At 40.1% G+C, this 27732-nt stretch overlaps 3 protein-coding genes across 7 annotated transcripts in view; all 3 read right to left on the bottom strand.

Moving 5' to 3' along the window:
• Positions 1 to 625: 625 nt before the first annotated feature.
• On the bottom strand, positions 626 to 15679 carry LOC149067921 (ADP-ribosylhydrolase ARH3-like). Of its 4 annotated transcripts, none has more exons than XM_089252021.1 (8): positions 15545 to 15679; positions 12434 to 12548; positions 11498 to 11711; positions 5823 to 6013; positions 2458 to 2567; positions 1409 to 1491; positions 1099 to 1137; positions 626 to 908 (listed from the first exon to the last, which is right to left on the bottom strand). In XM_089252021.1, exons 2-8 carry the CDS (start codon positions 12499 to 12501, stop codon positions 705 to 707), a joined length of 909 nt encoding a protein of 302 aa, XP_089108147.1. In that variant the 5' UTR covers positions 12502 to 12548; positions 15545 to 15679; the 3' UTR covers positions 626 to 704. The 4 variants fall into 4 exon arrangements, with proteins under 4 accessions (XP_089108147.1, XP_089108144.1, XP_089108146.1 ...); XM_089252018.1 differs by lacking the exon at positions 15545 to 15679 and adding an exon at positions 13838 to 14465; XM_089252020.1 differs by lacking the exon at positions 15545 to 15679 and adding an exon at positions 13768 to 13845.
• Positions 15680 to 18624: 2945 nt separating this feature from the next.
• On the bottom strand, positions 18625 to 19455 carry LOC149067920 (uncharacterized). Its single transcript, XM_089252118.1, has one exon. It carries the CDS (start codon positions 19453 to 19455, stop codon positions 18625 to 18627), a length of 831 nt encoding a protein of 276 aa, XP_089108244.1.
• Positions 19456 to 26273: 6818 nt separating this feature from the next.
• Positions 26274 to 27732, bottom strand: part of LOC149067917 (ADP-ribosylhydrolase ARH3-like) — a 31221-nt gene continuing 29762 nt past the window's right edge. For both annotated transcript variants that reach the window (XR_016195259.1, XM_089252024.1), the window contains one exon: positions 26274 to 27185. The gene's annotated coding sequence lies outside the window, so the exon portion shown is untranslated. The remainder of the gene's footprint in view (positions 27186 to 27732) is intronic.

Genomic DNA, 27732 nt, shown 5'->3' with positions numbered 1-27732 from the left:
TGCCTATGGTGATAGACCAGAGTTGTGTTCAGTTTGAAATAAAGAAAGCATGCGACCAAAAGAGTGACCTAGTCAATGACAGATTAAAAGAATGACCTACAGAGCACTTAGGCATGGGAATGCCCAAAAAGTGACCTAAAGAGAAAGGGATCAGATTGGTGAATCAGTGAGCAACCGAAACGGAAAGTATAAAAGTATGTGAGTGATTAAAAGAGTGACTTAGAAACAGAGGTGTATTTACACAGGTTGTGGGGTGGGGGGAGGGGGTTGCTCACTAGGGTGGAAAATTTAAAGAATCAGTGATCAATAAAATTAGGGTTGAAAGGCAGCAGAACCATAAATCCACCTGTCAACAAAGCCACCTATTCTATAGTTGAAAGTGAAACTATTCTAATTAACCCTGTGGCAACAGAATGAGAGATGTGTACAGTTTAGAAGAACAACTGTTTTGCCCATTTCTCTCAGGCTCATTAATCCAGCAATTCTCATTCCTCTTTTGTGACAACTTTTATCCGTCTCATATGACACTTGGATGTCTCTTTTATAGAAGCCAAACAAACATTAACAAAATAACTTCCACCTAAATCTCACATTTTACGGCTTCCAAGAATACTAGAAAATATTTATATAATAGATATTTTTAATGTTTATAACAGAATAAAACATTAAATAATGTTTCATGGAATAACAAAAAACATAAATGTTCAACTTCCACATCGCAACTCACACAGCTTTTCTGCTGCTCGTTCAGACTTCTTGATAGATTCACATCTTGCCCGGAAGCTCAGAGGAATCACTTCAAGACCGTGGTAGGCACCAGAGATGCTGCCAGTCATAGCAGCTATGGTATCTGTGTCTCCTGCAACTGACACAGCGTGGTACATGGCACGTACAAACTGATTCGGATGCTGCAACGAAATCATAAGAATACTATAGAAGAGGAAATAGCATGTGAAGGAATATGAAATTGTCTCATTCCTTTTAAACAGTAGTTCTCAAGGTATGTGTTGCAGCACAGTGTTACACTAAACCAAAGATATTGACATATGCCAACATAATGATTAATAGGGAAGCAGCTAAAGAGCTTAAATTACTCACCGGGTAGTAAATTGCCCATGGCGATAGACCTGGGTTGTGCTAAGTGTGAAAGAAAAAAATGTCTGCGTACATTTCAAAAGCACTCGAAAACTTAACCATTAAACTACCCGACACCTGTTAACAGACCTTTCGGTAGTCGGTAGGCGATTCGTGGCTAAAGCCACTGATAAATTATGACTGAGAAAGGCAGCTGGTCAAGTATAGCCTCAATGGTGAACTATGGCATTTCCCGACGAAACAATGGCAGAGGCAAGGAAGCCACTAGGGTTAAAAGTTTGGAAACCACTGCTTTTAAAATTCCAAAATTTACCTCGAAGTCTTCAGATGGCTGCAGACTTTTCAGGAAAGAGTAGATCGCCGTGGGGACCGACTTCTGAGCAGTAACTCTGTTCCCTAAATTCAGAGGAAAAATTACGATTAACTACATCAATGATTTTGAAACAAATTTCATTGTCATCAAACAATAGCTGATCAGTAGGGCTCGGATGTCTTCGCATAATTTTTTTGCATATTTTGCTATTTTTATGTGATACAGCACATTTTCAAAATTTTACAGCATATTTTGCACATATTTCATGATTTTTGATAAAAAGTAAATTTTTTCCTCGCTATTCCAATCCCGCTTCAGACTGGTTTTTGCGGTTCCTGCCTCTGACGAGAGCTCTTAGGGCTAGGGTTTTTATGTGCTAAAAATGAAAGATCATTGCTGATTGGAAAAAAATCCTGAAATTCAGGTTTTTGCAATCAATCGGCAATGGCATTTAATTTTTCAGAGCATATAAATACTAGCTCTTCATCGACATTGGTGTGTGGCTGTAAATAGATTAATCATTTGAATCTGTGATGGTAACATGTGGGACAAATTGACTAAAATTGGTAAATCTGGGGGATTTTTAGTGCTTGTGGGAAATTTTGAGTTTTTATCAAATAAAAAGAATTTTATTTTTCCTTTCTAAAGCTAAATATACTACTTGGCTAGGTATTATCAGATGGCAGAACATTAATTCTGAATTTGTAGGGAAAAACTTGCTCAAAAGGGAAATTTGAGGAAAATTTTGGCTCGATGAGATTAGTTAGTAAAACTAAGAATTTCTGTTCATACAATTAGTAATGGCTCAAAATAGTTAAGACAGCATCAACACCTCTCATTACATTATTATTTTGCTAAAACTAATGTTATTTGAGCTAGGAATAAAAAATTTCTAGGACATATTTACAGTTTTCAAGAACATAAAATGCATATTTTATAGAGCATTTTTTAGAAGTGTTTAGAGAGAGCACACATAAAAATCCTAGCCCTACTGATCCCTCAGAAACTGTATAATTCATTAAGTAATGTAGTGTATTGAGAAAACATACCTAGCACTTTGGCTACTTCTTCCGGCGATACACATTTGGCAGTCTTGAATATTTCCCTCATCCACTTCAGACTATCGCAATATGGCATAACATTGCTTTCTTTTGACAACCTACAAAACATTGAAAAGACATGTGCCAAGTCATCCTAATGTGTTCCAACTTGTTTAAGTTTTGTGAACATCCATTAGCTGTCAACTTAGGATAATGGAAGTGACGAAGATTTCGGTGTGAATCCAAATTCCATACAAAAGTGAGTTTTTTAAAAACAAAAAGAGGGATTCCCCCTTTAGGAAAAAATATGACACTGTGCTAGTTACCAGTTATTGGCAAACCATATGGTAAATTAATGAGTGCCTTAATCTGCTTCAAAGTGCTAATTAATGATTGTATGTCATTACTATCATGGCAACAAAAAATCACCACTGGGCCAAAATAAACATCCTGACGAGTGAGCTGCCCAATTTCGAAGTGCTTGATAGTGAGGATGATGGACGACTGGTCTGGAAGATGATGACTGCTAAAACTACTAGATGGTGATTGCTTGAATGAACGCAGTGTACCTGCCAGCAGGTTGCCATTCACATTGCATACGTATCCCCTGGCAAGGGAAAAACAGGTGTATTTATATGGACTCTCTGATTCCTTTACTCCTTGATGCAGGTAGGAGGACAAATTGTAAATGTTAAAAAAAAATCAATTGATGTAATAAATAATTATTCCAGTGGAAAAACTTTTTTTCATGTGGTGTTCAGTTTGTGTGGTCCTCATTGCTGTCTGTCGGCCATTTCATTTGGGAATAACTAAATTGTACAGGAAGTGCATCAGGATGTTGCAAATGATATGACATGGCCAAAGTTTTATCTTGTGGTTGGAAGACTGTGTGTGTGAGAAGGATTTTCATCAGTGAAACGGAAGTGTCAAGCTATAAAGAAAAAGACTTGATTTTTTTGAATATGTTTACTACATTTACATTGGAGGAAAACAGGTGTCAGGACATGTGATTAAAGTGTTTAAAATTTTCAACAGGACGGATATCATGAGTTATTAATACACTGCCAATGACTTGCTTTGACAAGGTTACAATTTTAGGTTGTGGTGTCGCAGGGAGTTTTTCTCTAATAGGGTTGTGAGTAAATGGCTTACTTCTGGAGGTTGTGAACTCCAGAGGTAAGCCATAAATATATTGGTAGAAATATTGTGATAAATAGAGAAGCTATCCATACTTAGGAGATTTTCTTCCTGACGTTTCGCCCACATCTGTGGCAGGCATCATCTGAGGTTATTTGGACGTAAGTCTCCGCGGCAAGCGAGAAAGGCTTCGTACATCTACTGTCATAGACTTGTTCTCTATATGCATTTCTGAGACTTGATCGGCCGCAAAAGAATCGCATTGGTTGGCTTGTGTGGATGTGTTGTGCGCCGATTGGCTGCAAGTGGTGTCTGGCGACGATTGGCTGTCGAGGTCATTTTCTCTCTGGCATTAATCGGGGGCACATCTCGACTCTCTGCGCCGCTGAAGTACCGGGACCCAAGTGGGATGCACCTTCATCATCTCCTCCTTTCGATTCATGTTGTGGTGCTTGAATATTTCAATGGCTTCTCTATGAAGACGAGCATGGTAGTGCACCTCCGACGATATTACCTCGGTCTTTTTAAATTTAATTTTGTGGCCGGTTTCCCACATACGTTCTGCAACGGCTGAACTTTCCGTTTTACCCAGGCAGCAGCTCCTCTGGTGTTCCTTTATTCTTGTAGCAGTACTTCTTTTTGTTGTTCCTATGTATACTTTTTCACACGAGCATGGAATCCTGAAATTGAAATATTCAAGCACCACAACATGAATCAAAAGGAGGAGACGATGAAGGTGCATCCCACTTGGGTCCCGGTACTTCAGCGGCACAGAGAGTCAAGATGTGCCCCCGATGAATGCCAGAGAGAAAATGACCTCAACAGCCAATTGTCGCCAGACACCACTTGCAGCCAATCGCCGCACAACACATCCACACAAGCCAACCAATGCGGTTCTTTTGTGGCCGATCAAGTCTCAGAAATGCATATAGAGAACAAGTCGATGACAGATGTACGAAGCCTTTCTCACTTGCCGCGGAGACTTACGTCCAAATAACCTCAGATGATGCCTGCCACAGATGTGGGCGAAACGTCAGAAAGAAAATCTCCTAGACCATGGCCTAATAACCCGGAAACCGTTTGCAAGTCATTTAACGCCGGCCATGAACGCCTCAGACAATATTTAAGCTACTTAATCTAGGTACTGAAGTTATGAAATAGGCTCCCCCACTTTAGTGAGTGCGCAGGTGTAACTATTTATCACTCTATCAACATCATTTCACACATCCATTCCTCTGAATACCTCAGACAATGTTAATTATTAGTTTGTGTTTTCATGATCCATATGTTTATATTATATTGGGTTGCTGTATTTTGGTTATACTTGACATCCATATTTTTTATGGGCATGATTTTCAGTCCCTCCCCTTGTTGAGCAATTTGCTTGCTGTGGCCTCCTTTGTACAGTAAAACCTGTCTAAGATGGACGCTATACGAGATGAAAACCTGACTGAATAATCAATGAATAATTAATGTTTTTCAATATTAAATATTGAAAAACATTAATTATTTAGTTTTCTGAGCAAAAATATTATTTTTGCTCAGAAAACTGCCTAACATGGAAACGGAAGGCATATTTAGTCTATTTGTAGACACAAAACCTATAGGAAATTTTTTTTGGCCCAGTTCAAGTTCTTGTCCTCTGGATGGGAGGAAAGTCAAGTTATTCTAATCCCCTATTTTTGTTAGGTGCTTTCCTTTCTCTTCTTAGAAAAACAATGAATGCCTATTATCTATCTGAACTGGTTCTGGGGATCAGGTTTGAGAGGAAGCGGATTTACTATTCAAAATTTAGTGAAAGCTTGTTTAGCATTTCATTCAAAAAATTGGGTTAATAAAGTCAATAACTTTGCTAATAAAGTCAAGCATGGCCTGACTTTAATTAGAAAACACTCCTATTTCTTAGAAAAAGTTTGATAATTTCAGGAGAGTAATACGTGAGGGAGACTGAATTCCATATTGTTCACAATTTGACAACACAGTGTTTTGGTTACTGCAGCGATTTCCATTCAGTGTAGAGATGGCCACCAGCAACAAGAAACGCATATTGAATTCGAACACAAAAGTTTATAGAAGTAGGCGTGATGTTCTCAAAACCTAAGTCTCGCAAAGCAATAGAAATATAAATCACTGCACATATTTTTATGTGAACCTCTATAAAACGAAAACCTGACTCTTGACTTTCAGTTTTAGACAGATTTCACACTGTATTTGTATTAGAAATTTCAAAACTTTACCCGACACCACTTGAAGGTTCCTCCTCCTCGATCTTGGCCATCTTCTTGATGAGGCTATCAATAAACGCCAATATATCAATCCTCTCATCTGGATCGATCTTGAGGGCTTGTCGGATGGCCAGGCACTGTAGTATTGCGCCATTGTAGCCATTTCGGTGCGTGTGAGTGATCAGGGATTGTTCTTTGGCAAGCTACAGCAAGAACGTTAGAATGCACATAATTATTAGAATCGACAGAAATTTGTGACACATTGATGATTCAAAAGTCACGCTAAATGCGTAACTTTCAATGAAACTTTGCAAATGCTACACCCCCACTATGTTAAAACCTTGCTGAGACCAACGATTTCATGCCAACATTAACAATGGCTTTCCTCCTGCCTACCTCCCTTCATGGTATATCTGGTTCAACGATCTCTAATGATCGAATGGTTTGTACTCAATTGACTAGTTGACTTCAGTATTCGGCAGGCCACCAGAGAGTTAATATGAATGTGGGCACCCACATTTTTGGTAAGAAAACTCCATTTATTCACAAGCCGTATTTTCGTAAATCTCTGTGATGGATAGAAGTGTCAATCAATTGATGTTTGCGAAAACGTCTCAAGCTAAACAAAAAAAATTAATTGATAATTGTAAAATTTCACATGAATAAAAGAGCTTATGGTCGAAAAATTGAATTTGCTTCTTTTCATTTTGTTGCCTGTCAGTTGGAATACTAAATTCGGATCTGGGAGTATACAATTCGGTCAGGGTTGGTCTGAGTTCGCCAAACATCACACCTATCTAGACAAGGTATGCATTGAGCTACTGAAAGAGGCAAAGAACAACAACTTCGTAATCTGCGAATTCGCTAACAATCCCATTGATCGAGTTTATCGATAAAAAGTGAAAAAAGAATGAAACCAAGGACACTTCCTTGAGGGACTTCATTTTTGACACCTGTCCGACCAGAAAATTTTTTGTCCATCGTAACCCTTTTCGACCTATCTCTCAAACCATGATTCTATCCAATTTAACAATTTTCCTGCAGTCCCAATTTCATGTAAATGTCAGATATGGCTGGCAGGACCAGGTGAGTGTCAGTGGAAAACGTAGGCTCTTGAATTTTCTTTTCCAGCTCTTGCATTCTGTTCAAGAGATTTTCATAGATCGCAATCACTTGTTCCTGTGACAGAGTTCATCCATACTACTACTACTTTACCAAACACCAACTCCGGCCATATCGCTATATCACAATTTACTGGGTTGGAAATGAAGGCGCTGTCTATCGGTGGTTGCCTCAAGTTCATTAGGGAAAATATCTTATCTATATTCCTCCCTCAGATTCAAACCCGGGACCATGACAGCAACCTTCACGGTGGTAGACAAGCATCTTACCACCACGTCACTTGGGCGGTTCATCCATACTGTCCATTCTACTTTGAACCAAATTCCCTGAACGGATCATGCTGATCCCTTGGGAAGGGATATAAAAAGACTCAATTCAACCATCACAACAAGGGAAAACTGCAAATTTTAACTCTGGCCCCTGCTTCATCGAACACGGATTCAACCTGTGAAGAGTTCAATGTCACTGAATATGCTGTGCGAAAAGCACGAGAACTTTTAAGAGACTAGTGCATAATAGCTTTGCCTGAACCTAGAAAAGGGCATTCCCTGGATAAAAGTGTAATAAATACAGTCATAGAATTTTACCAATGTGATGAATACTTACGAATTGTGCCAGGGTCAAAGGATAAAGTGAGCATTGGAAAAAATGTATACAAACAAAAACTATTTTTATTCAGCTTTTAAGTTGGAACATCCAGATCTAAAAATAGATTAGTCAAAGTTCTGCATGCTGCGACCCAAATGGTGTGCTAGCAGGTTCTTCTGGTACGCATTCTGTTTGTGTGCGCCATTCATCAGAATGTAATACTGTTCCTCCATGCTTTCTCAATAGAACAGACTTATGACCTGATTGTTGAATTAGTGTGCTCTATAAATAACCAAGATTGTATGCTTCATCATTGCTCTAAGTGTCCATCAAATGAAAGTCTGAAGTGCTTCATAAAAGAAAAATTTGAAGAATGGGATCCTGATGATCAAGTCACATATAACTCTTGGATATACACTGATAGAACTGAACAAGTTTAGGTCACTGTGACTTTAGAAGAGTACTTGCGAAAGTTGATGAAAAGCCTTGAAGTACTTGTACCACACTCATTCATAACCAAATCCCAAGCCAAATATTTAAAGGAAAAGAAGGTTAATCTGAAAACTCATGAGGCTATTGTCTTACTCGACTTCAGTGAAAATTACTCATTTGTCATCCAGGATGAAGCACAAGGTTACCATTGGACATACAACAGTTGTTCTCTCCATCCAGCTGTACTTTATAATCGTACAGCAAATGGTGAAGATCTAGTTATTTCAAGTTTTTGCATAATATCAGACGATTTAGAGCATGATGTTGCTTTTGTGCACGAAACACAAAAATAATTGTAAAATGCATCAAAGAAACATTTCAGAGCATAAAAAAAATCAGTGATGGGTGTGCGGCACAATATAAAAATTGTAAAAATTTTATCAATCTCTGTAATCACAAAACTGAATTCATGTTAACAGCCAAATGGTCATTTTTTGCCACAAGTCATGGCAAATCTCCTTGTGATGGTATTGGTGGCACTGTAAAATGCTTGGTTAAAAAAGCAAAGTCTTCAGATGTGCCATTGATTCAGCTGAGAAATTTATTTCTTTTTGCAGAACAAAAATTGAAAACATCAAATTCCAGATGATTACAAAAGAAATGCTAGTGGAAGCAGTTAGAGATTTGTTTCGCAAAACCAAAAACAATCCCTGGCACACGTAGTTTTCACCACTTCACACCACTATCAGAAGATGCCATTGGAACAAAAATAATTAGTTTTGATGAAAACTTTTGTACTATCTTTAATTTCTCAAACAAACAGCCATTAGTGAGGATGTCACATATCAGTGCGCATAACTACATTGCATGTACTTATGATGATCATTGGTTTTTCGGTATTGGATTGGATTTTGAATTTACTGGCACAAGGACCATTTTGGTCAAACTGCACCAAAAAATAACCATATAAAAACAACAAAAATTGTCCCCTTGTCATGTCAAGAAAATAAAACTGCGCATGATAAAAGCAATGTGAAAAGCAAAACAATGATGTGGCTTGTAAAAACTATAATTTGTTGTAAAAACCAATGGCTTTGATTCATTTAAAAATGTGAGATGCATCGCTATGGTCATTTAAAATGTCGAGAAGTGAAAGATGACTATGACCAAAAGCGGTCGTAAAATGATGACGATCATGTGAACAAGTAAAAGCATGAGCAATGGTTAATGGACTTTGACAATGAGGGCACTCTGGTTGACTCTCTCGTAATAACAAATATGATTGTGTGAGGTGACTGTGTCCTATGCGTAACCGGGCAAGCAGAACTTCCTCCTTTCGATTGGTCCTGCAACTCAAACGCCAATGGCCGATAGTGGGTTTGATAGTACATAGTTTGTTATTTATTTGATTGTTCCAATGATCTTCCTAGTGGGCCATGCATCACTTCTCGGAGGATTGAGAAGTGGTCACTGGCAGGTAAAATTAAAATGATAAAATTGAAAATTCATGCTGTACATCCAAAAATTGTTTTAGAAAAAAAAATTTAAATGACTTTTTTCGCTCAAAGGTTTAAATTTTCTTTCCTGGTCATCTGCATTTTTTTGGGAGCATTTTAATGAAAACTTCATTTTTGCTTGAATGGTTAGCCTTAGAGACGTCATTTGTGGGGTTAGAAAACATTTTTTTCTCTCAAAAAGATTTTGGCATGTGTACATGAAAGGTCAACAAGGATGGTAAAAGCAATAAACAAAAAATAATAATTAAAATCAGAGATTATGGTTTTCATTTCAGTACCTAGTTGAATGATTTGAAAGAGGAGGGACTTATTTCGATGAATTTTGTTTTGCAAGCCAGATTAAATATATATCAACAGTAACAAAAAAAACCATTATTTTTTTGCCCAGTCTTTTACTTCATATATTTAGGAGAAATTTAAAATAAAAGTTGTTTTGGTAACTGCTGTGCCTCTGGTCCAAAAATACGTTAGAAAAAATGAATTTTTTCCTCACAAAAAATTTCATAAAAACAAAGTTAATTTTTTTACACATAAATTTCAAATGTAAGTGTATGAATTATTTTTATTCATATTTTGTATGTTTTTGTGAACAATTTAGTGAAAGTTTCAATTGAATATATTGGAAAAGTTATGATTTATTTTCTCAAACAATACGTCGGAAACGTCATCTTAGTCATTTTTTGATAAATTTTTACTTTTTGAGAAAAAAAAAGTTTTAGACATATGCAAATAATATTTCGCACGGTTAGTAAGGATGATGAAAGCAACAAATAAAATGAAATTTATAAAAATCTGTGACCATGGTTGACATGGATCGAACCTTCTTGCAAGCACTTGAAATGGCAAGGTACGGAGCGATTTCATGGGCAGTACATTTATTTTACAGAACAGCTATGTACACATATTCACAAGCAGTGGTTTGTAGTACAACCTACAAATAAGACTCGTCTTATAATCAAAATTCAACAAACTACTAGTTCTGCAGAGGCGGCGTCACTTATAACCAAAAACTTCTACAATAATCTCAATGATTTCCACGTGATCGTTACACTTCTCTTGGAGCTATGACATCGCCAAATCAGACTTGCCAGATATTTCACCAATTTGGCGAGAGTTGATCATCAATTATGTTGTCATCAATTTACACAGATTAATACATTAATGGTTACTTATAGGCAAAAATGTTGCAATGCATGATAAAAATTACCACCATTTACAAAACTTTCGTAACATTCGCTGCCCTGATTTATAACAAATTATTTTCCACTATATCTCAGAAAGTACGCAATGCAAGTCAAAAGCAATGGTATAGGCAGGTACACATAGCAAAGACAAATCTAATTATATCACTCCGGTTCAAATATCTCTTACCGTCTGGGCACCATGCTCCCTGCCCTGATTCGTAACAAATTCTTTTCTACATCTCGACCAGTTTACAAATGTAGACAACAAAAATAACATCAGTATCATTCAGTAGCTATTTCAAAGGCAAAGCTGATAATAACAACATGTGACGGTCAAGGCCGGCCGTATTCGTGAATATAGGTGGCGCACCCGAAATTCGCTCTCGTGGTGGTCGTGTTTGAATGAGAAAATTGTTGTGATGTTACCACATGGTGTATGTTTTGTTGTAAGTAGGATTTTCCCCCACGATGTAAATTTCTAGTCCCTTCAACGTGAAATATGATGTTTTTTCAACTCGAGGGGAATCGTCAGCGTTCAGCCTGAATGTACCTACCAATTGGTAAGTGAAACTTTCGTCCCAAATGTTCGTTTTCAACCTGAAACAAATTCGTTGTATCCTACGAGGCTACAAACATAATTTCACTATGTAAGTACCTACCACGCTATTCAAGAGACAACAATCTTGAATCGTTATCACGTCAAAATGTATGTATATGGCACAGCCTACCCCAATTTTGTTCTTTTTTAATTTATAATCAAAACTTTTTTGCATCAATGACAAAAACACAGCAAAACATTTACAACTGCTACGAACTTGTTTGCGATCACAGATATAATAGTCACCTTCACTGCATCCTCTTCCGCATCGCTGTAAGTATACAGGGCTACTGGAGCAACTCTCATAGCAGCGCCATTTCCATAAGAACCGCTGCCGTTGAACTGTTGGCTAGCTGGCATGAATGGATCTGTGAAGTTGGTCTTCCTCAGTTTTTCGAAAACGTCAACAACGTGAAGACCATATCCCCTTTCTTGATTGTTCTCGTATTCCTCGACGAACCTTTAGTGAAAGAAAGAACGATCTCAGCCGACATAAAGAAGATTATGGTGATCACGGTTGCCTAGTGCTGCGAGAATTTATGAAACATTCATAGGCAGTAGTTTGTAACCAGTGAAAGAGTGAGTGATCAAATGAGTTGGTGGCGATGAGCTAGTGAATAAGCTAGTGAGTGACAGACTAAGCTAGTGAGTGACTGTATGAACAAGGAAGCAACCATATGAATAAGCAAGTTAGTGACAGCATAAATGACAGAGTGAGCGAATGACAGCACCATAGAATAAGCAACAGAGTTAGTGACCATATGAACAACTGAGCGAGTAACTGTCTAAGTAACCAAGTAAGTGAGTGTAAGTAACCATATGAATGATCAAGGGAGTAAATTTATGAGTAACCGAGTGAGTGATTGTATGAATAACAGATGAGTCTGTATGATTCAGTAACTGAGTAAGTAAGTATACATATGACTGATCGAGTGAGTCAGTGACCCTTCTCACTACCCATTCACCTGCTCACTCACAAATTTTCTCCCAAGTTAACTCACTCGCTCATTTTGTAACCTGCTTGCTCTTTTTGTTCGTTTGTTTATCTAATCATTCACTTGCTCATTTTCTCGCCTGAAAATTAATTGTACTTTCACGAGGGCTCTTAACATCATACATCGTATTTCACATACAAACATCAAAGAAACATACACGGCATGACATCATGCAAAAGATTATTACCTGGAGGCCATATCTTTCGCAGCAAAGCCCTTGTTTTCAACGAGCGAATCTGCTATGCATAATGTCATCGCCGTATCATCCGTATAATTCTCAATCTCGCAAACAAAGAATGCATCTGCAAAAAATCATTAATAATGTTAATTTCAGATATTACTGCCTTCGAAGAGTGAAGAATTCTTCAGAGAACATTTGAAGTTAATCGATAAATGAAAAATAGTTCGGAGGAATCTCGGGACAGTCCAAATTTATTAGCTCACATTGGTTGTCAATAGCTTGCCCATGCTCCAGGTCACTCTTTTGATATCTTACTGACCTGACCCTCTTGCGCTCCAGGTCACGCTTTTGGTTACTCGCACACTATCAAAATCTCAAGGGTCACCCAGTAGAAAAGCGAAGACTTCTCTAATACGGTTCAAACTTTGCAGACTGGGTAAGAGAAACTTAAATATTTTTCCTTGTGAGAGAACACCAATTGTGATCAGATTTCTCTGAAGATAATATTAATGAAAAAGTCAAGTGTAAGAAGTATGTTCTATTGGTGAAACCTGACTTACGTCTATTCCTTTTGCTGTCTGTCAACTTGGGAAAAACATTAAGAATCTGGGAGTAAAAGAGACATTACAAGCGCTTCTAGCCACTTAAATTATCTGCAAATGTGCCACTTACTTGATTTTTACATAATCAGGTTTAAGGACGTGGGCCACATCAGACCTGCAAGCCATGGGTTGAGTAAGCGTAGTGTATAGTTACCCCAGGCAAAGACAGCATGGCTCCACATCTGAGCTGGGATTTTCGGTGGACCTATCTATTGTGAATTTATAGCTTGAAAAAACAAATACAATTAGAATCGTCCAAGGCCTTTAGGCTGGAGCCCTGTCAGCTCACCCTTGTGAGGGAGGAGGTGCCCATGAGAACAGCTGCAGTCAAGGAGATTTAGTTCGCCAGTGCATGGCCCCACACAAGCTGACCATAGGCAGATAGGATGATTCCGTTCACTACACACATTTTCAGTAATATTTCTTCCCTTCCTTCTCTTACACATTCAAAGGGCCCGTGCCCCCTTATTAAGCTGACAAGACCTTCAATGACACCTATTACTTCACAACGCTATACAACCCCTACAGCAGAGCCTGTCAAACATATCAGCCAAGGGGGGCCAGAGAATTCATCAAAATTAGATGTCACCTAAATTATGGAGCCCTGGGAAAATCATCTACGAAATTAAACCTATGTATATCTCATGCGGAAATCGATTGTAATAGGGGTGGGGTCCTCGTACATGATGTCAGGGAATAATGTACTCATATTTAGAGAGAAAAATAAACAATCCATACCAACATTGCACTCATTAAATTTTCATTAAAAGGAAAAAAATCTGTCATTAAATCATGTTTGATACGTAACCTTCGTCGCTCTTATCTGTCGCACCGCCCTCCATCCACTTGGCGACGTGATCGGAGAGCTGTTCCCTCGTGATTTTGCTCGGCCTGTCTTCGAAAGGCGCGCCAAAACAATCGCCGACGTGAGACCCGACCAGACATCCTCTGAATTTCGAAGCTAATAAACCACGTGAAGGTAGCGCCATTGCCGCGTTATGTATTTCGTTCCGCCTTCGATTTGGACGACTTGGACTTTAGTCGATTGTACTAGGGACGGCTTTGACTGAACTCGTCGTCTGACATTCCAGGAAGGGAGAAAAAAAAAAAACAGTGATACACATACTGTACGTATAGTTGGCGTGACCACAGTGGCAGCTTGTAGTCGGATATTTTTGGGGGGCGGCGCAGATTTCCAAAAATATACCGCCATCTATCGGTGATAATATGTATCCAAGTACATGCAGGGCCGTAACTAGGATTTTTGCCGCCCACACTAATTTAAAATGCCTCTCTCCTCCCCTAACAATAGAGGAGCGATAAGAGCAGAGAGAAAGAAATAGCCACCAGTTACCAAGGTAACAGTGCAACACAGACAAGAGATGGCAACAGAGGACACAGACCCGTTGCCTAGCAACCCACAGCGCAGCGGGGAAAAAAAAGCCGCAGCTGATAAGGGAATGTAAATAAACCCCCCCCCCCTTTTCCTTTTCTTCTTTGACGATTCCGTTTTTTCTTTTGAACTCCTTCACTTCACGCCCTGGGCTCGTCCCCCCACACCTACCTAAAGGGCCCTACACACGCTCAGTTATGCCTGTACAGACCAACTGTGCAGGCATAACTGAGCGTGTGTAGGGGCCGTCAGTTGACCTGCACAGGCGACCTGAAGGGAATGGTTTTTCGATTCGGTATAACTGTACAGTTATGCCTCGTGTGTATGGGCCATCAGGTATAACTGTGCAGTTATTTTTTCCCGCTTTCTTATATTCGCCCTTCTTTCTTCCCTCTTCTTTTTTCACTGATAATGTAATAGAACAATAATAACTTGTTTTGGAGAGGGATTCCATTTAATTAGAAGAAATTTTTCTAATGGCGTAATTTTCACGATATTTTCTTACAATTTCATATCGAATAAAAAAATCGAAATAAAATTTTAGAAATATTTCCACCACTATTAAAATTCGCAATTTTGTTTCTGAAATCACTTTTTCAATAAATTTGCCCGAAATTATGCACCGAAACACACAAACTCTATATTCAAATAATGTGCTACGACTATTAATTGTTTATTGATTATTTAGAGAGGAGGTTTTTAACCAGGGTTCTTGGAGATTTTAGGGGCCCCGTGACATCAGATTATTTTGGTATTCTTTCACATGTACTTCCCTTAGAAATCAAGCAGGTGTTTATACGAGTCAGTTAATGTTTGCAATTTCAAACGCAGGATTCCCACTCCTTTCTCCATCGAAAACCAGCAAGCATCAATAGGACAAAAATCACTGTAATTTATTATTTTCTTTTACATTTAATGAATCTCATTGAATTTGTTTTTTGGACACATCTCGTCAGATTGCAACGAATTTCAATTTTCAGCTCAAACATTGAAAGAAAAAAATTCAGATGAAATTACGCTAGTTAAACGTAAGAAAACAATCGAAAAATTCTTTGAGAGAGTATGGGCCGCTATCACAGCGGCGATTGGGACCCAAAAAATATCTCTTTTACAAAAACTTACTATTACATGGTTGGTATGTCTCCCATGCGATGAAATACAGTCCGTACAACTCCTAGGCGTGCTGAGTATAAAATTATCGATCTGATCTTGGGGAAGATCACTCCACTCAGCAAGCAATGCTCTCCGAAGTTCCGGTACACATGTAGGAGGTGGTTGACGGGCTGCAACTCGTCGGCCAAGCATGTCCCACACATGCTCTATCGGATTCAAGTCAGGTGAGAATGCTGGCCATTCCATACGGGTTATATCCTCAGATTCAAGGCATTCGTTTACGATGTTTGCTCGGTGAGGACGGGCGTTGTCATCCATAAACACAAATTCTGCGTCCATGGCACCCCTAAACAAATGTACATGTTGTTCCAGAATGATGTCCCGATGAATTTGGGCTTTCATGGTTCCGGTTTGAACATGCAGATCTATTCTGGAACCCAGTATAATTCCACCCCAAACGAGCAATGCTGCACCACCGTAACGGTGTCGTTCAATGATGTTGTCTTGGTGGTAACGGGTACCTGGCGTTCTCCATGTGAAAGTCCGGCGTGAATCAGACTGCAAGCTAAACCTGGACTCGTCGGAAAACATCACACAAGCCCACTGTGACGATGTCCGTATTGCATGTTCTCTACTCCAGGCTAATCCCTGCCGACAGTGAGTTGCCGTGAGCGGAACACATCTGACAGGCCTGCGAGCATATAGACCAATATCTCCCAAACGTCTGTACACGGTTTGCCTTGAAACTGGTGCCCGTGGCTGCAGATAGCTGACGAGACAGGTCGGATGCTATGCTCCGTCTGCTTCTTTTGGCAGTTACTGCCAAATACCGGTCTTCATTCGGCGTTGTAACTCGGGGGCGACCTGTACTGTAACGTCTACTGACATTTCCGTTATCTTGGAATCGTTGCCAAAGCCTAGAGATGATAATTCTACCACGTAAAAAATAATCCACATGCGTCCTCTGTGTCATAACCATTCGCTTATGGCACTCTTGTTAACAATTTCACTTCTTTGCCATCATTCCTTATATACCCACCTCTTACACTCTCGTCATTGTGACGTACTATCGGCATCATCTGGTGGCTTCCTGAAATTTGCATGTCATTCTTGCAGATGTGTGTGATAATTCTACAGGTGAAATTTTTACTTTAGATTTCGATTTCCGTGCGATTCTGAATTATCCTTCATTTATGGACATGAGTGTACATAGAATAAATCAGATTTCATGTTCATTTGTAAACATTGGATTGAACAACGCCGTCAATTTGCTATTAGCTTCTCGATTCCCAATGTCAATCGTTTGTCTTGGATGAATTTATTAAAGGCGAATGCTGAACAATTTGTTCATGCTTTTAAAAATATCTGTATGCATGTGTGGTGTCTCACGCAGACGACCCCCCAAGAGTCGGGTCAACGACCTCGAGTGTGTCACGTGATCCCGGGTACTGGAGACGACCGTCTGGGAAACAGCAGAGCAGAGAGTCACTGCACACGAAAGCGTGAGGTTCAAAAATTTCTATGCCTGTCTTTCTCATTAACCCAGATTATCATGTTTGTGTCGTCGTAATAAATGTTTATTAAGAAGCTGTGGCTCTGTGTGGTGACTCCGCAGTGGTGACCAGCGACGTTTAGGAACATTAACCATCAAAAAAAGTCCATCTTCATTGAAGATTTAATCTCATGCATTTTCGGAAATTTTCTTCTTTCCGAGCCTCCATTATGTCTGTGGTTACGACGACTCGATTCTTCCCTCAAAGAGGCCCCTGAAGAACAGACCCCTCTCACCCACGCATCATCGTCTGGTGTGACCTCCTCCTCTCTCTCTCGTCTTCTCTTTTTTTTCTCTCTCTCCCGTTGGAACTGAGCGATGGCGGAAGAAAATGCTCAAGTTTCGGGGATTTGCTCAATTGTTTCCGGTTGCTTGAAATCGAGTGCAGCTCGCACTTTGTCTGGACGAGGTGTGATACCCGATGGTTTGATCACATGTCCCAGAAATTCTAGCTCAGAAACACCAAATATGCATTTTGACACATTTAAAACTAATCCATACTGTTGAAGACGTTGGAATATTTGTTTTAAATGAATTTTGTGTTCTTCGGCATTTTCAGAAAAGCATAGAATGTCATCAAGATATACATAGCAGAATGGTAAACCTCGTAATACTTCATGCATGAACCGCATAAAAGTTTGAGCGGCATTTACGAGACCGAAGCTCAATCTTGTATACTCGAATAAACCCCAAGGGGTTGTGATTGCGGTTTTTGGTATATCTTCTTCGGCAATGGTAATTTGATGATATGCCTTGAAGATGTCTAGTCTAGAAAAAATAGACTTACCATGCAATTCTTGAGAAAAGTCTTGAATATGGGGTATCGGGTAAGAATCAAATTCCGTAACACTATTTAGACGACGATAATCACCGACAGGACGTACAGTACCATCCGCCTTGGGCACAATATGTAACGGTGAGCTCCAAGGGCTTTTGAAGGGCCGGATAATCCCTTGTTCCAAAAGGAATTCAAACTCGATTTTCACCTGTTGTTGAATTTTTGGATTGAGACGGCGAGGCTTCGAAGCCACCGGTGGTCCTCGAGTGATGATATGGTGTCGCGTCACATGTTTCACTGTTTTACCGATCTGTGAAGGGTTGAAGACATCTGGGAATTCTTGAAATATAGCACTGTATTCAGAATCTCCAATGGTAGTGACGGAAGTTTGTGTTGTGGGCTTGATCGATCCGAGTACCCGTAATGATGTTTGCGAATCGATGAGTCGTCGGTTTCGCACATCAACGATTAGGTTGAAGTTGCTGAGAAAATCAGCTCCAAGTATTGGTGAAGTGACGTCAGCTACGAGAAATGTCCAGGAGAAAGGTTTCCGGAGACCTAAATCAAGTTTCTTGACAGTGGAACCATAGGCAAGAATCTTGCTGTTGTTTGCGGCGAACAAATGGAAACTTGGATGTAGTGCTGACGAATTTTTTTTAGATGGGATAACAGAAACTTCACTGCCAGAGTCAACAAGGAAACGATCACCCGTAACTCTGTCAATCACGAAGAGCCTGCTGGATTTGCTGCCCGATTCCATCATACCAGCGATGATGGAAGGTCGTCGTTTTTTTTCTGGAATTTACATGGCTGACGGCAGTAGCGGGCTTTCTCACCGAACTTGTTGTGATAGAAGCAGATATCCCGTGCTCGACTTGAACGAGATGTTGAACGCCTAGCTCGTCGCTGTTGGGAGCTATTACGATACCTCCCTCTAGAGAGTCGATTCACTGTAGCCGTTAGCTCTGCTACTTGTTTGGTGAGCGTTTCGATGGCTGATGACGAATCGTTTCGATCTTGAGTTGACTGCATTTGCGATGATGATGATGGCTGGATTCGACACACATAATTTTGGAGTGTGACTTCAGCCACTTTGTCGGCTAGGATAGCAAGTTGATCTAATGGTTCACTGGAAACTGACAGCGCTGTCTGAATATTTTGCGGTAAGCGTTGCATCCACAAGGTGCGCAAGAACTCGTCAGTGACTTTGTTGCCGGAGAGTTCTTTCATCTTTCGCAGCAGTTGACTTGGCTTTTGATCACCCAGCTGTAGCTCGTTCAAAAGTTCCTTGACTTTTTGATGTTCCGTCGCGGCGAACTCCTTTATGAGGCGATCCGACAAGGCTTGATAGCGGTTGATTGCCGGCGGATTTAATATCAGATCCGAGACGAAAGACAAGCATTCTCCGTCCAAGGAAGAGACCAAGGCTGCATACTTCGTATCATCGTTAGTGATTCCACTGAGTTGAAAAGCACTGTTGCACTGTTGAATCCATAGTTGCACATTCGATTTCCAAAACGGAGGTAATCGAAGTCCAATCCCCGAAACTTGAGCAATTTCAGTTCCTGGACCTCTCGATTTTACTGTCATCGCTGAGCAACAAGAGAGGGATAAAGAACTAGAGGAACTTTTAAAGAGCAAATCAGCTTTGCAACTGAAGAAAGTATTTCTTCCAGACGCAGCTAAAGCGCTCTACTGCGATTTATCAACAGGTGCTGTTCGACCTTATATTCCAGAAAAATTTCGATATGATGTGTTTTGGAATATGCACAAACTCTCACACCCAGGAATTAGACGCACTATTGATTTGGTCAGAAAGCGATTCATTTGGCCATGTCTAGCTAAAGACTGTGCTAAATGGACAAAAGTGTGCATACCATGCCAAAGATCCAAAGTGCACAAGCATACGAGATCACCACCACAATCGTTTGTGGAACCTTCCCAACGATTTCAACATATTCATTTGGATATCATTGGCCCACTGCCCATTTCCGATGGATATTCTTATTGCCTAACAATGATAGACCGGTTTTCACGATGGCCAGAAGCGGTACCTATCCGCGACATTACAGCAACCACGGTAGCTGCAGCTTTTCTTTCCACCTGGATTTCTCGATACGGCACACCTTTAACAGTAACAACTGATCAAGGTCGCCAATTCGAATCGCAGCTATTCCGAGAGCTGTCCAAATTCATCGGAGCAAAACGGGTTAGAACAACTGGATACCATCCACAAGCGAACGTTATGTTGGAAGAGTGGCATCGCCCTCTCAAAACCGCGTTGAAATGCAACCAAACTCATAAATGGACTGAAGCATTACCTACAGTTCTACTCGGTCTTCGGTGCTCTCTGAAACAAGATTTGGGGTGCACACCTGCAGAACTACTGTACGGAGAAACTTTACGATTACCTGGTGAATTTTTCCAAGCACGAGCTAATTCCAACTCAACTGACGCTTCCGAGTTCCTACAAATGCTGAGAACTCACGTCCAAACTTTCCAGCCACGACCAATCAAACGGCATGGAGGACATCCTACATTTGTTCACCATGATTTGAAAACTACTTCTCACGTTTTCGTAAGAACTGATAGGGTGAAACGTCCTCTGGAACAGCCATTTGAAGGACCATACAGAGTGATCAGCCGGACCGACAAAGTGTTCAACGTGGACATAAGAGGAAAATCAGTGTCAGTGTCAGTCGATCGGCTTAAACCGGCATTTCTTGTGAATCCGACGGTGGAGCCGGTACCTGTATCTCCGAACGTACCAACTGCAGTTACGTCGACAGACTCGCAGCTGATTCTGCTATGGAACCAGTCAGAACCACTCGTTCTGGACGTACTGTCCACTTTCCAGATCGCCTGCAGTGCTCGTGATCACTGATGCTACTCCATAGTACGCGATCACCTATTATTACTCGTGATCACTGGGGAGGGAGTGTGTGGTGTCTCACGCAGACGACCCCCCAAGAGTCGGGTCAACGACCTCGAGTGTGTCACGTGATCCCGGGTACTGGAGACGACCGTCTGGGAAACAGCAGAGCAGAGAGTCACTGCACACGAAAGCGTGAGGTTCAAAAATTTCTATGCCTGTCTTTTTCATTAACCCAGATTATCATGTTTGTGTCGTCGTAATAAATGTTTATTAAGAAGCTGTGGCTCTGTGTGGTGACTCCGCACATGTAACAGATTTTAATTTGCGTTGAGAAATGAGATATTTCTGTATACCGCAGTTATTTATTTTTTACAATGTGAGAAGCATTTGAATGGAAAAGAAAATTCGTAATTCTTGTTTGTGTGTGGGTTTTTTTTTGTTTTTATCTCTCTGAATATTTATATTTTGCTTTCTCTATGTGTATTTTTTGGTTAGAATTTCCAAGTGTGATTTTTCCCCCATCCCTATCATGTAAGATTTGTGCAAATTTTGCATTCATGTACTCTACGTAGTGTAAATTTTTGTTTTAAAGCGGTCCTAAAGCCCTTGTAGGTATAAAGGACGTAAAATAAAGTGTCATGTCCTGCCGGGTTTTCCTAGGAATATGTTTTTTGCGCCGCGTGAACCGAACAAGAGCAATTTGCGTCGGCAGAAACGGGAAACTTCATCACGCTACGCATTAACGTTTTCCTAGAGTGACGTATCAGCTGTTCTTCAATATGAGGCTTTCTCGTGCAAGACGTGTTGTTGAGTGTGCTTTTGGTATAACTAATGCTAAGTTTCGTTTAATTAAAAACTGGAGAAATCATCTGCTCGTCAAACACTGTATCTAGAGCTCATTAGTCAGTACACCACTGATATTCGGCACGTATCAGGTGAAGAAAACATTATTGCTGACACATTATCAAGAATCAACGAAATAAAATTATCGGATTTAGACCTAGATTGCTAACATCAAACACCTACTGGTAGTACACCCATCTATTGTGGTGCTTCTAATGGACGTGTTGGACCTTACGTTCCAAGTAACCGGCGCAAGATTGTCTTCGACAAGATCCATAGTCTGTCATATCCTGGTGCCAAAGCCACTTTCAAGCTCCTGCAGCAACGTTTCGTGTGGCAATCCATGAGACAAGATTGCTCTACATGGTGTCGACAGTGCATTTCATGCCAAAAGGTGAAGGTTCACAAGCACACGCGGTCTCCTCTTGCAGAGCATCTGACAGATTTCGACATGTCCATCTTAACATTGTCGGCCCTTTTCTGTCATCCAATTGGAATTCCTACTTGCTCACTTGCATCGATAGATACACACGCTGGCCTGCACCATGTGAACTAGTTTTCGGAACTGTTCTCAGGCTTCCCGGGGAACTCATCCAAAGTTCTGACCAGCAGCCAGTTCCAGCACCTATATTCGTCGAGAAGATTCGTCAACACGTCCAAACTGAGACCAACACCGTCTAATCATGCCAAACAAGTAGTGTTCTCACGTTTTTCTACGGACTGATGCTGTGAGACGTCCATTGGTTCCGCCATATCATGTCGTATCTAAAGACTAAAAATTTTTGCTTAGTAATAAGAAAGTTTTTGTTTCTATAGATCAGGTAAAGCCTACATATATCCAGCAAGAATCCAACACGTCTTCCTTTACCAGTCAGTGTTGTTAATGTGCCCATGCGGACGTTTAATCGACGGGGGGAGTATTGCTGTTGCGACGAACGCGCCCTCTCCGGCTCTACTGTCGTCTCATGTAACCTGTATAATATTCCAGAGTCTCGTTGTTGTAACTGTCAGTCGCGTACAATTTCGCTCTCAAGTTAATTGAATAAATGTTAATTATTTGTTAAATTGCTCGTACTTTTTATACCATGAAGTAGCTAAAAAGGTTTCGTCTTTATGGGAGTCAGCTCGACTCAAGATTTCGCCATGGGTCGTCCAGACTCGAAAAGTGCGCGTCCATGATAAATATGAATCGCGATAAGTGTTTCTGACTGAAAGTACATTGCAGTGTCATTTACGTGTAATTGACTTGAGTTTACCTTATGGTGATGTTCCCAATTTGAGCACTGTATATGCATATATTATTGTCTTCATTTATTTTGAAAACTCATCCGCATATGTCTTATTTGGCACAGGGTATCAAAGAGAACTTGAAGGTGCTCACGAGTGAATTGGGGTTGGACACAGCTTCTAATTTAAAAATCGTACATTTCAAGAAAACCATTCTTGAAAGCAAAGAATATGATGAGTTTTGCAAAGAGTTGCTGAAAAATATCATAGATGATTTAGAAAGGAAGAGCAGAAGAGAAAAAAAAAGCTGAGAGTGAGGAGCAACGGAGGAGAGATGCGATTCAAGAACAATGTACGAGACTGAAAATTAAGGTAGAATCCCGATCAGATGGAAGGACCCAGTTTGAAAATGCTAAAAGCCCAACGGAGTTCCAAAATCTGATGCAAAGGTTCAATATGAGTCTACCTAGTGCTCCTTGAGTGACAAGCTCGCTGGGTATCGCTGCCAAAGAAGGAATGGGTTACTCATCTTCTAGGAATACAACGTTACGAGATAAATCAACTGATTGCTCGAGAACCAGAAGAGAATGTGGAGAATTATGACCTTGTAAAAGAACTGTTGATGAAAGGATTTAAACTGACGGCAGAAAAGTTTCGTCAGCTGTTTGTCTAGCATCAGAAGAAGCAAACTAGTACTTGGCGAGACTTTCATCATAAATTACGCGCATATTTTCATGGCTGGACATCAGCTTTAAGAATAACAACATTCGATCAGTTGAGAGATTTGTTTATCACGGATCAAATTGAAAAGCGAAGCCCAGAGGATTTCCGAGATTATCATGTAAACTTACCAACTCGCAAAATCTTCTCTTCAGTGCTTCCTGGTTCGGTTCGTAGACTTAACTTACTCTGTATCTTCACATAAGCATATTCATTTTAGTATCTTTGATAAAAGCGATCTCATCCCGATCTCACCTTCGTTCAAATTTCGTACTTATCAAAGACTTCACAAGCTTCAAACGTCTCTGGCTTCTACTTCCATAAATGTACTACCATTCTGGGCTTTAAAGCTACAACTACATAAAAAGAAGAGACTATGAGCCATGGAACGAAAACTCTACCGTAGGAAAAAACTTGGACTGAACACCGATGACTTACTCTTACAACTTCGAAGAACTCAAGCTCAGTTCAAGAAAGCAGTTCGCACAACCAAAATTAACTCCTGGCAGAAACTTTGTTCTCGTTCCACGACAGCATATGGCACACCATACAAAGCTGTTTTTTGGCCACGACAGCCTACAATCTCACCGACCACCACAACTGCTAAGGACTTAGCTACACAACAGATCAATGACCTCTTCCCAGCAGTATCATCATTCATCCCTCTTCAAAATTCTCACCGTAATAGCATGCAACTCGAAATCCACGAAATCTTAAGAGTTGTTAACAAACTAAATTTGAAAAAAGCAGCTGGTCCGGACAACTTGTTTAACCGTTTAGCCCAAGCAATCATCCGGCCTCATCCATTATTTTTCAAGAATTTCTTTGATAAATGCCTCTCTTTTTCCACTCTTCCGGATGTATTCGAGACAGGCAAACTTGTTCTTTTGCCTAAAAAAGGAATTGGTGCTTCTAAAGCCGTTCGACCGATTACTCTACACTTGGGCAAGATCTTGGATAAACTTCTTGTACAAAGACATGTTTTACGTCGAACGAGATGCCCTCCTCCCTCCACACCAATTCGGATTTCGCTTGAGCCGTTCAACGGATGATGCTCCCCAACATCTTATGAATCAGTTGGAAGAAAGAAACGTCTACTAACTGCAGTTAATTCATTAGATATAAAGGGTGCTTTCAACTGTCAGACACGAGGTAATTTCTAACAACCTCCGAAATCTTCCTTTCCTATCTCATGTTCACTAACGAAAATTCTTGGACATTTTCTGTGACCGGACAATCACCCTTCACATAGGTTCGGAGGCTCTTCCAAGAACTTTGAGCAGAGGATGCCCTCAGGGCTCGTGTATGTGTGGTGTGTGGTGACTCCGCAGATGGTAAACGAATAAAGTCGACCGAAACCGTCAAAATACTCGGCATTATTTTCGACAAAAATCTCAACTTTTTAGCCCATGCTTTCTCACTGTAAAGTAACCAGTACCCTGGAAAGTTTTCGCCGCCTCGCTAGGTCGAATTGGGGTTTCCAGAGAAATCTTAAATGGCTTATGGTGCTCCATCAGCCAGACTTATGGCCAAAATAGACGTCGTACAAAGGCTTGCCCTATTATTTATTTCCGTGATGTTCCCTTTACTGAATCTCTCACTGATATTGCCCTGGAACTTGAAGACGATGGAATTGTCCCACTTACAATTAGAAGTTTTGTGAAATCCGGTGTATCTTTGCCTACTGCCCTTGTTACTACCCCGGGATCAGATATTCCGGTTCAAGTGAAACTTTGGATGACAATCTTCCGTCCTCAACCATTCATTGAACTTCCTAATGTGTGTAGCTGATGTTTCAAAATTGGACATAGTCTCAGTGACTTCACAGAATTTTCCCCTATGTCAAAATTGTGGTCTTCGGGATCATTCGCTAGAAAATTGCGAGAATGATGCAAAATACATAAATTGCAACTTAAGTGGCCATAGCCAATTGGATAAAAGCTACCCTAGTTTCGTCAAAGACATGATGATTTTAGAGCACAAAAATATTCATCATGCCCCATAACACGTTTTAAAACCTCATTTCAATTCTAACGCGACAAAAGCATATGCTACTAAGACCAGTATGTCCTCCATTTCTTCAGAAATCCAAAATTAGGTTAAACAAGATATTAAGAGTAGTTTTCACGTGGCTATTTCCGAAGCGATTGCAGCCATTTTGCCTAAGATTATATCAACTGTCGTGGAAGAATAGGGCGCATTAGTGGTGACTTCACGACCGGCAGCGCTCATTCTAAACAAACATGAGCTGCGCGAGATTATAAGGCAAAGCGCAAATTGAGTCGCGGGTAGGCAGGATTCGAGCGCGATGACGTCAACACGTCCCACGTGTTGCGAGGGGATGCGCATATTGAAACGCCGTTTCGTTCCGCAGTAGGAGAAAAAAACCGTAAACAGATCGGTCCAAAAATGAGTAGCAATGTTGAAAAAAACTTTATTTGAATTTCGCAATTTCAGAATCAGAGAGTGATGCCGAGGAAAAAGAAGAAATTTTGATTTATTCAAAAAGAAATAGTAATAGAGAATTCTCGATAAGCTCGGAATTTTCAGATTCCGTTTTCATTACTTCCGAATGAATCGCAACCAGTTCAAAGAAATACACGATATGAGTCTCTAGTTTCAGACGGATGCAATGCTCAGAAGCCAATCGGCACTGAAGAAAAATTAGCAGTGTTCTTGAGGTAAGTGATACGACATTTTTGTCCGAAAAGAATATTTTGAAAATAATAAAGGCATTACTTACACACATAAACGTAGAGAGAAAAAATCAAAATATTATCATTGTTTTTCCTTCAATATTCCGCATGCACTTCACTCAAAATTGTTGATATAGTACACCAGACGCGAACTGGTTTATTTGATCGATTAAGACAGGCTCTGCTTGGCAGACTTGCGTCAAAATCTGGATATCGGATGAAGTTTGCGGCGGTGGATTTGAGGACGGATAAACTGGAGATGCAGCATTACATGAATCCGATTCGTGAGAAGATAATGTAAAAGGGGAGTGTTCAGATGTGGTGCTCATAATGGCAGCTTCGGTCACTGCCTGGAAAAGTTCTGATCCAATGCTGATAATTGGAAGGCATATTTTTAGTTAGTTGATACATCGATATAAAAAAAATTAGAAAGAGGGTCATCCAAGGTGCTCTTCTGTTCTAATAATATTTTTGTGTTTTTCACTCACTATATACAGTGCCCTCTCTTCTCGCTGTTGCATAGATCACTAATATTCCACATAAGTCGTTATTTGTTTTTTTTTCGAGTTGGTCGTGAGGGGCGAAAATTCTGTGCGCCTGCTGTCTTCACTATCAACGTGAGGTTGCTCAACTTCATTTTTTTTCTTCTCGTCGACTTTTGGAATACTTCCAACAGGACACACTGTTAAACACCCATCTCTTTCACGTCCGTGATCTACTTCATCTAAGTAAGTTCTTACTTTGTGTGCTTAAGAGAAGTTCTAAATCATCGCTGTCGTGAGTATTTTCTTCACGTGGTCCAGAAGTCATATGTGGTTCAAGAAATGGCATCTGCTCCTGAAGCCTCTATGGCTTGATATACTCAGGAGCAGCTTCACTTCTGAAGCATTTTAGTTGTCGTCGCCATGCATCTCGAAAATTACCTCTCAATTTCAACCATAGAATTTTTGATTCTTCCCCTGCAAGACAAATGACGAATTTATTAATTAAATTTCATTTTAAAATAATCCAGTCATATCATAAAAATTCGATTTAGCCTAAAAATGTTGTAAGAACAATCACTAATGCCACCTTTTTTTAATCGCTAAGTATGTTGATTTTCAACTCCTTTTTTTACTAATAAATAATTCTGTTTTGTTTTAGATATCTATCTTCTGGGGACAGCTACAAAAGTATTGCTTACAATTTCAGAATGGGGGATAGAACAATTTCCAACCATCCTATCTTCCCGAGTCAACAACACAAACATAGCAGTCAGCTGCTTACCGAATCAATCAACGATGGCAATTCTCGCACTGCGTTGGAGCAGTGGACGGAAACATGTTGTAGTTAAATCACCGTTAATGTTGGTGCAATGGGAAGATTTAGCGACGGAAGCGTATTTTCTAGCAGTGCTTTGATTAAAAAATGACAAGGCACAATTTTACAACTTCCTGCAGCTACATTAATTCCTTCAATTGCAGATCCAATGCCCTACGATTTTGTGGAAGATGAGGCTTTCCCTTT

Source organism: Pholcus phalangioides, unplaced genomic scaffold (assembly GCF_987345545.1).
Source record: "Pholcus phalangioides strain wild (caught in Gottingen) unplaced genomic scaffold, Ppha-v1.0 ptg000028l_1, whole genome shotgun sequence".
NCBI classification, from domain to species: Eukaryota; Metazoa; Arthropoda; class Arachnida; order Araneae; family Pholcidae; genus Pholcus; species Pholcus phalangioides.
Note: the sequence above shows the minus strand (reverse complement) of the source record. Positions and strands in the feature narration are given on the sequence as shown.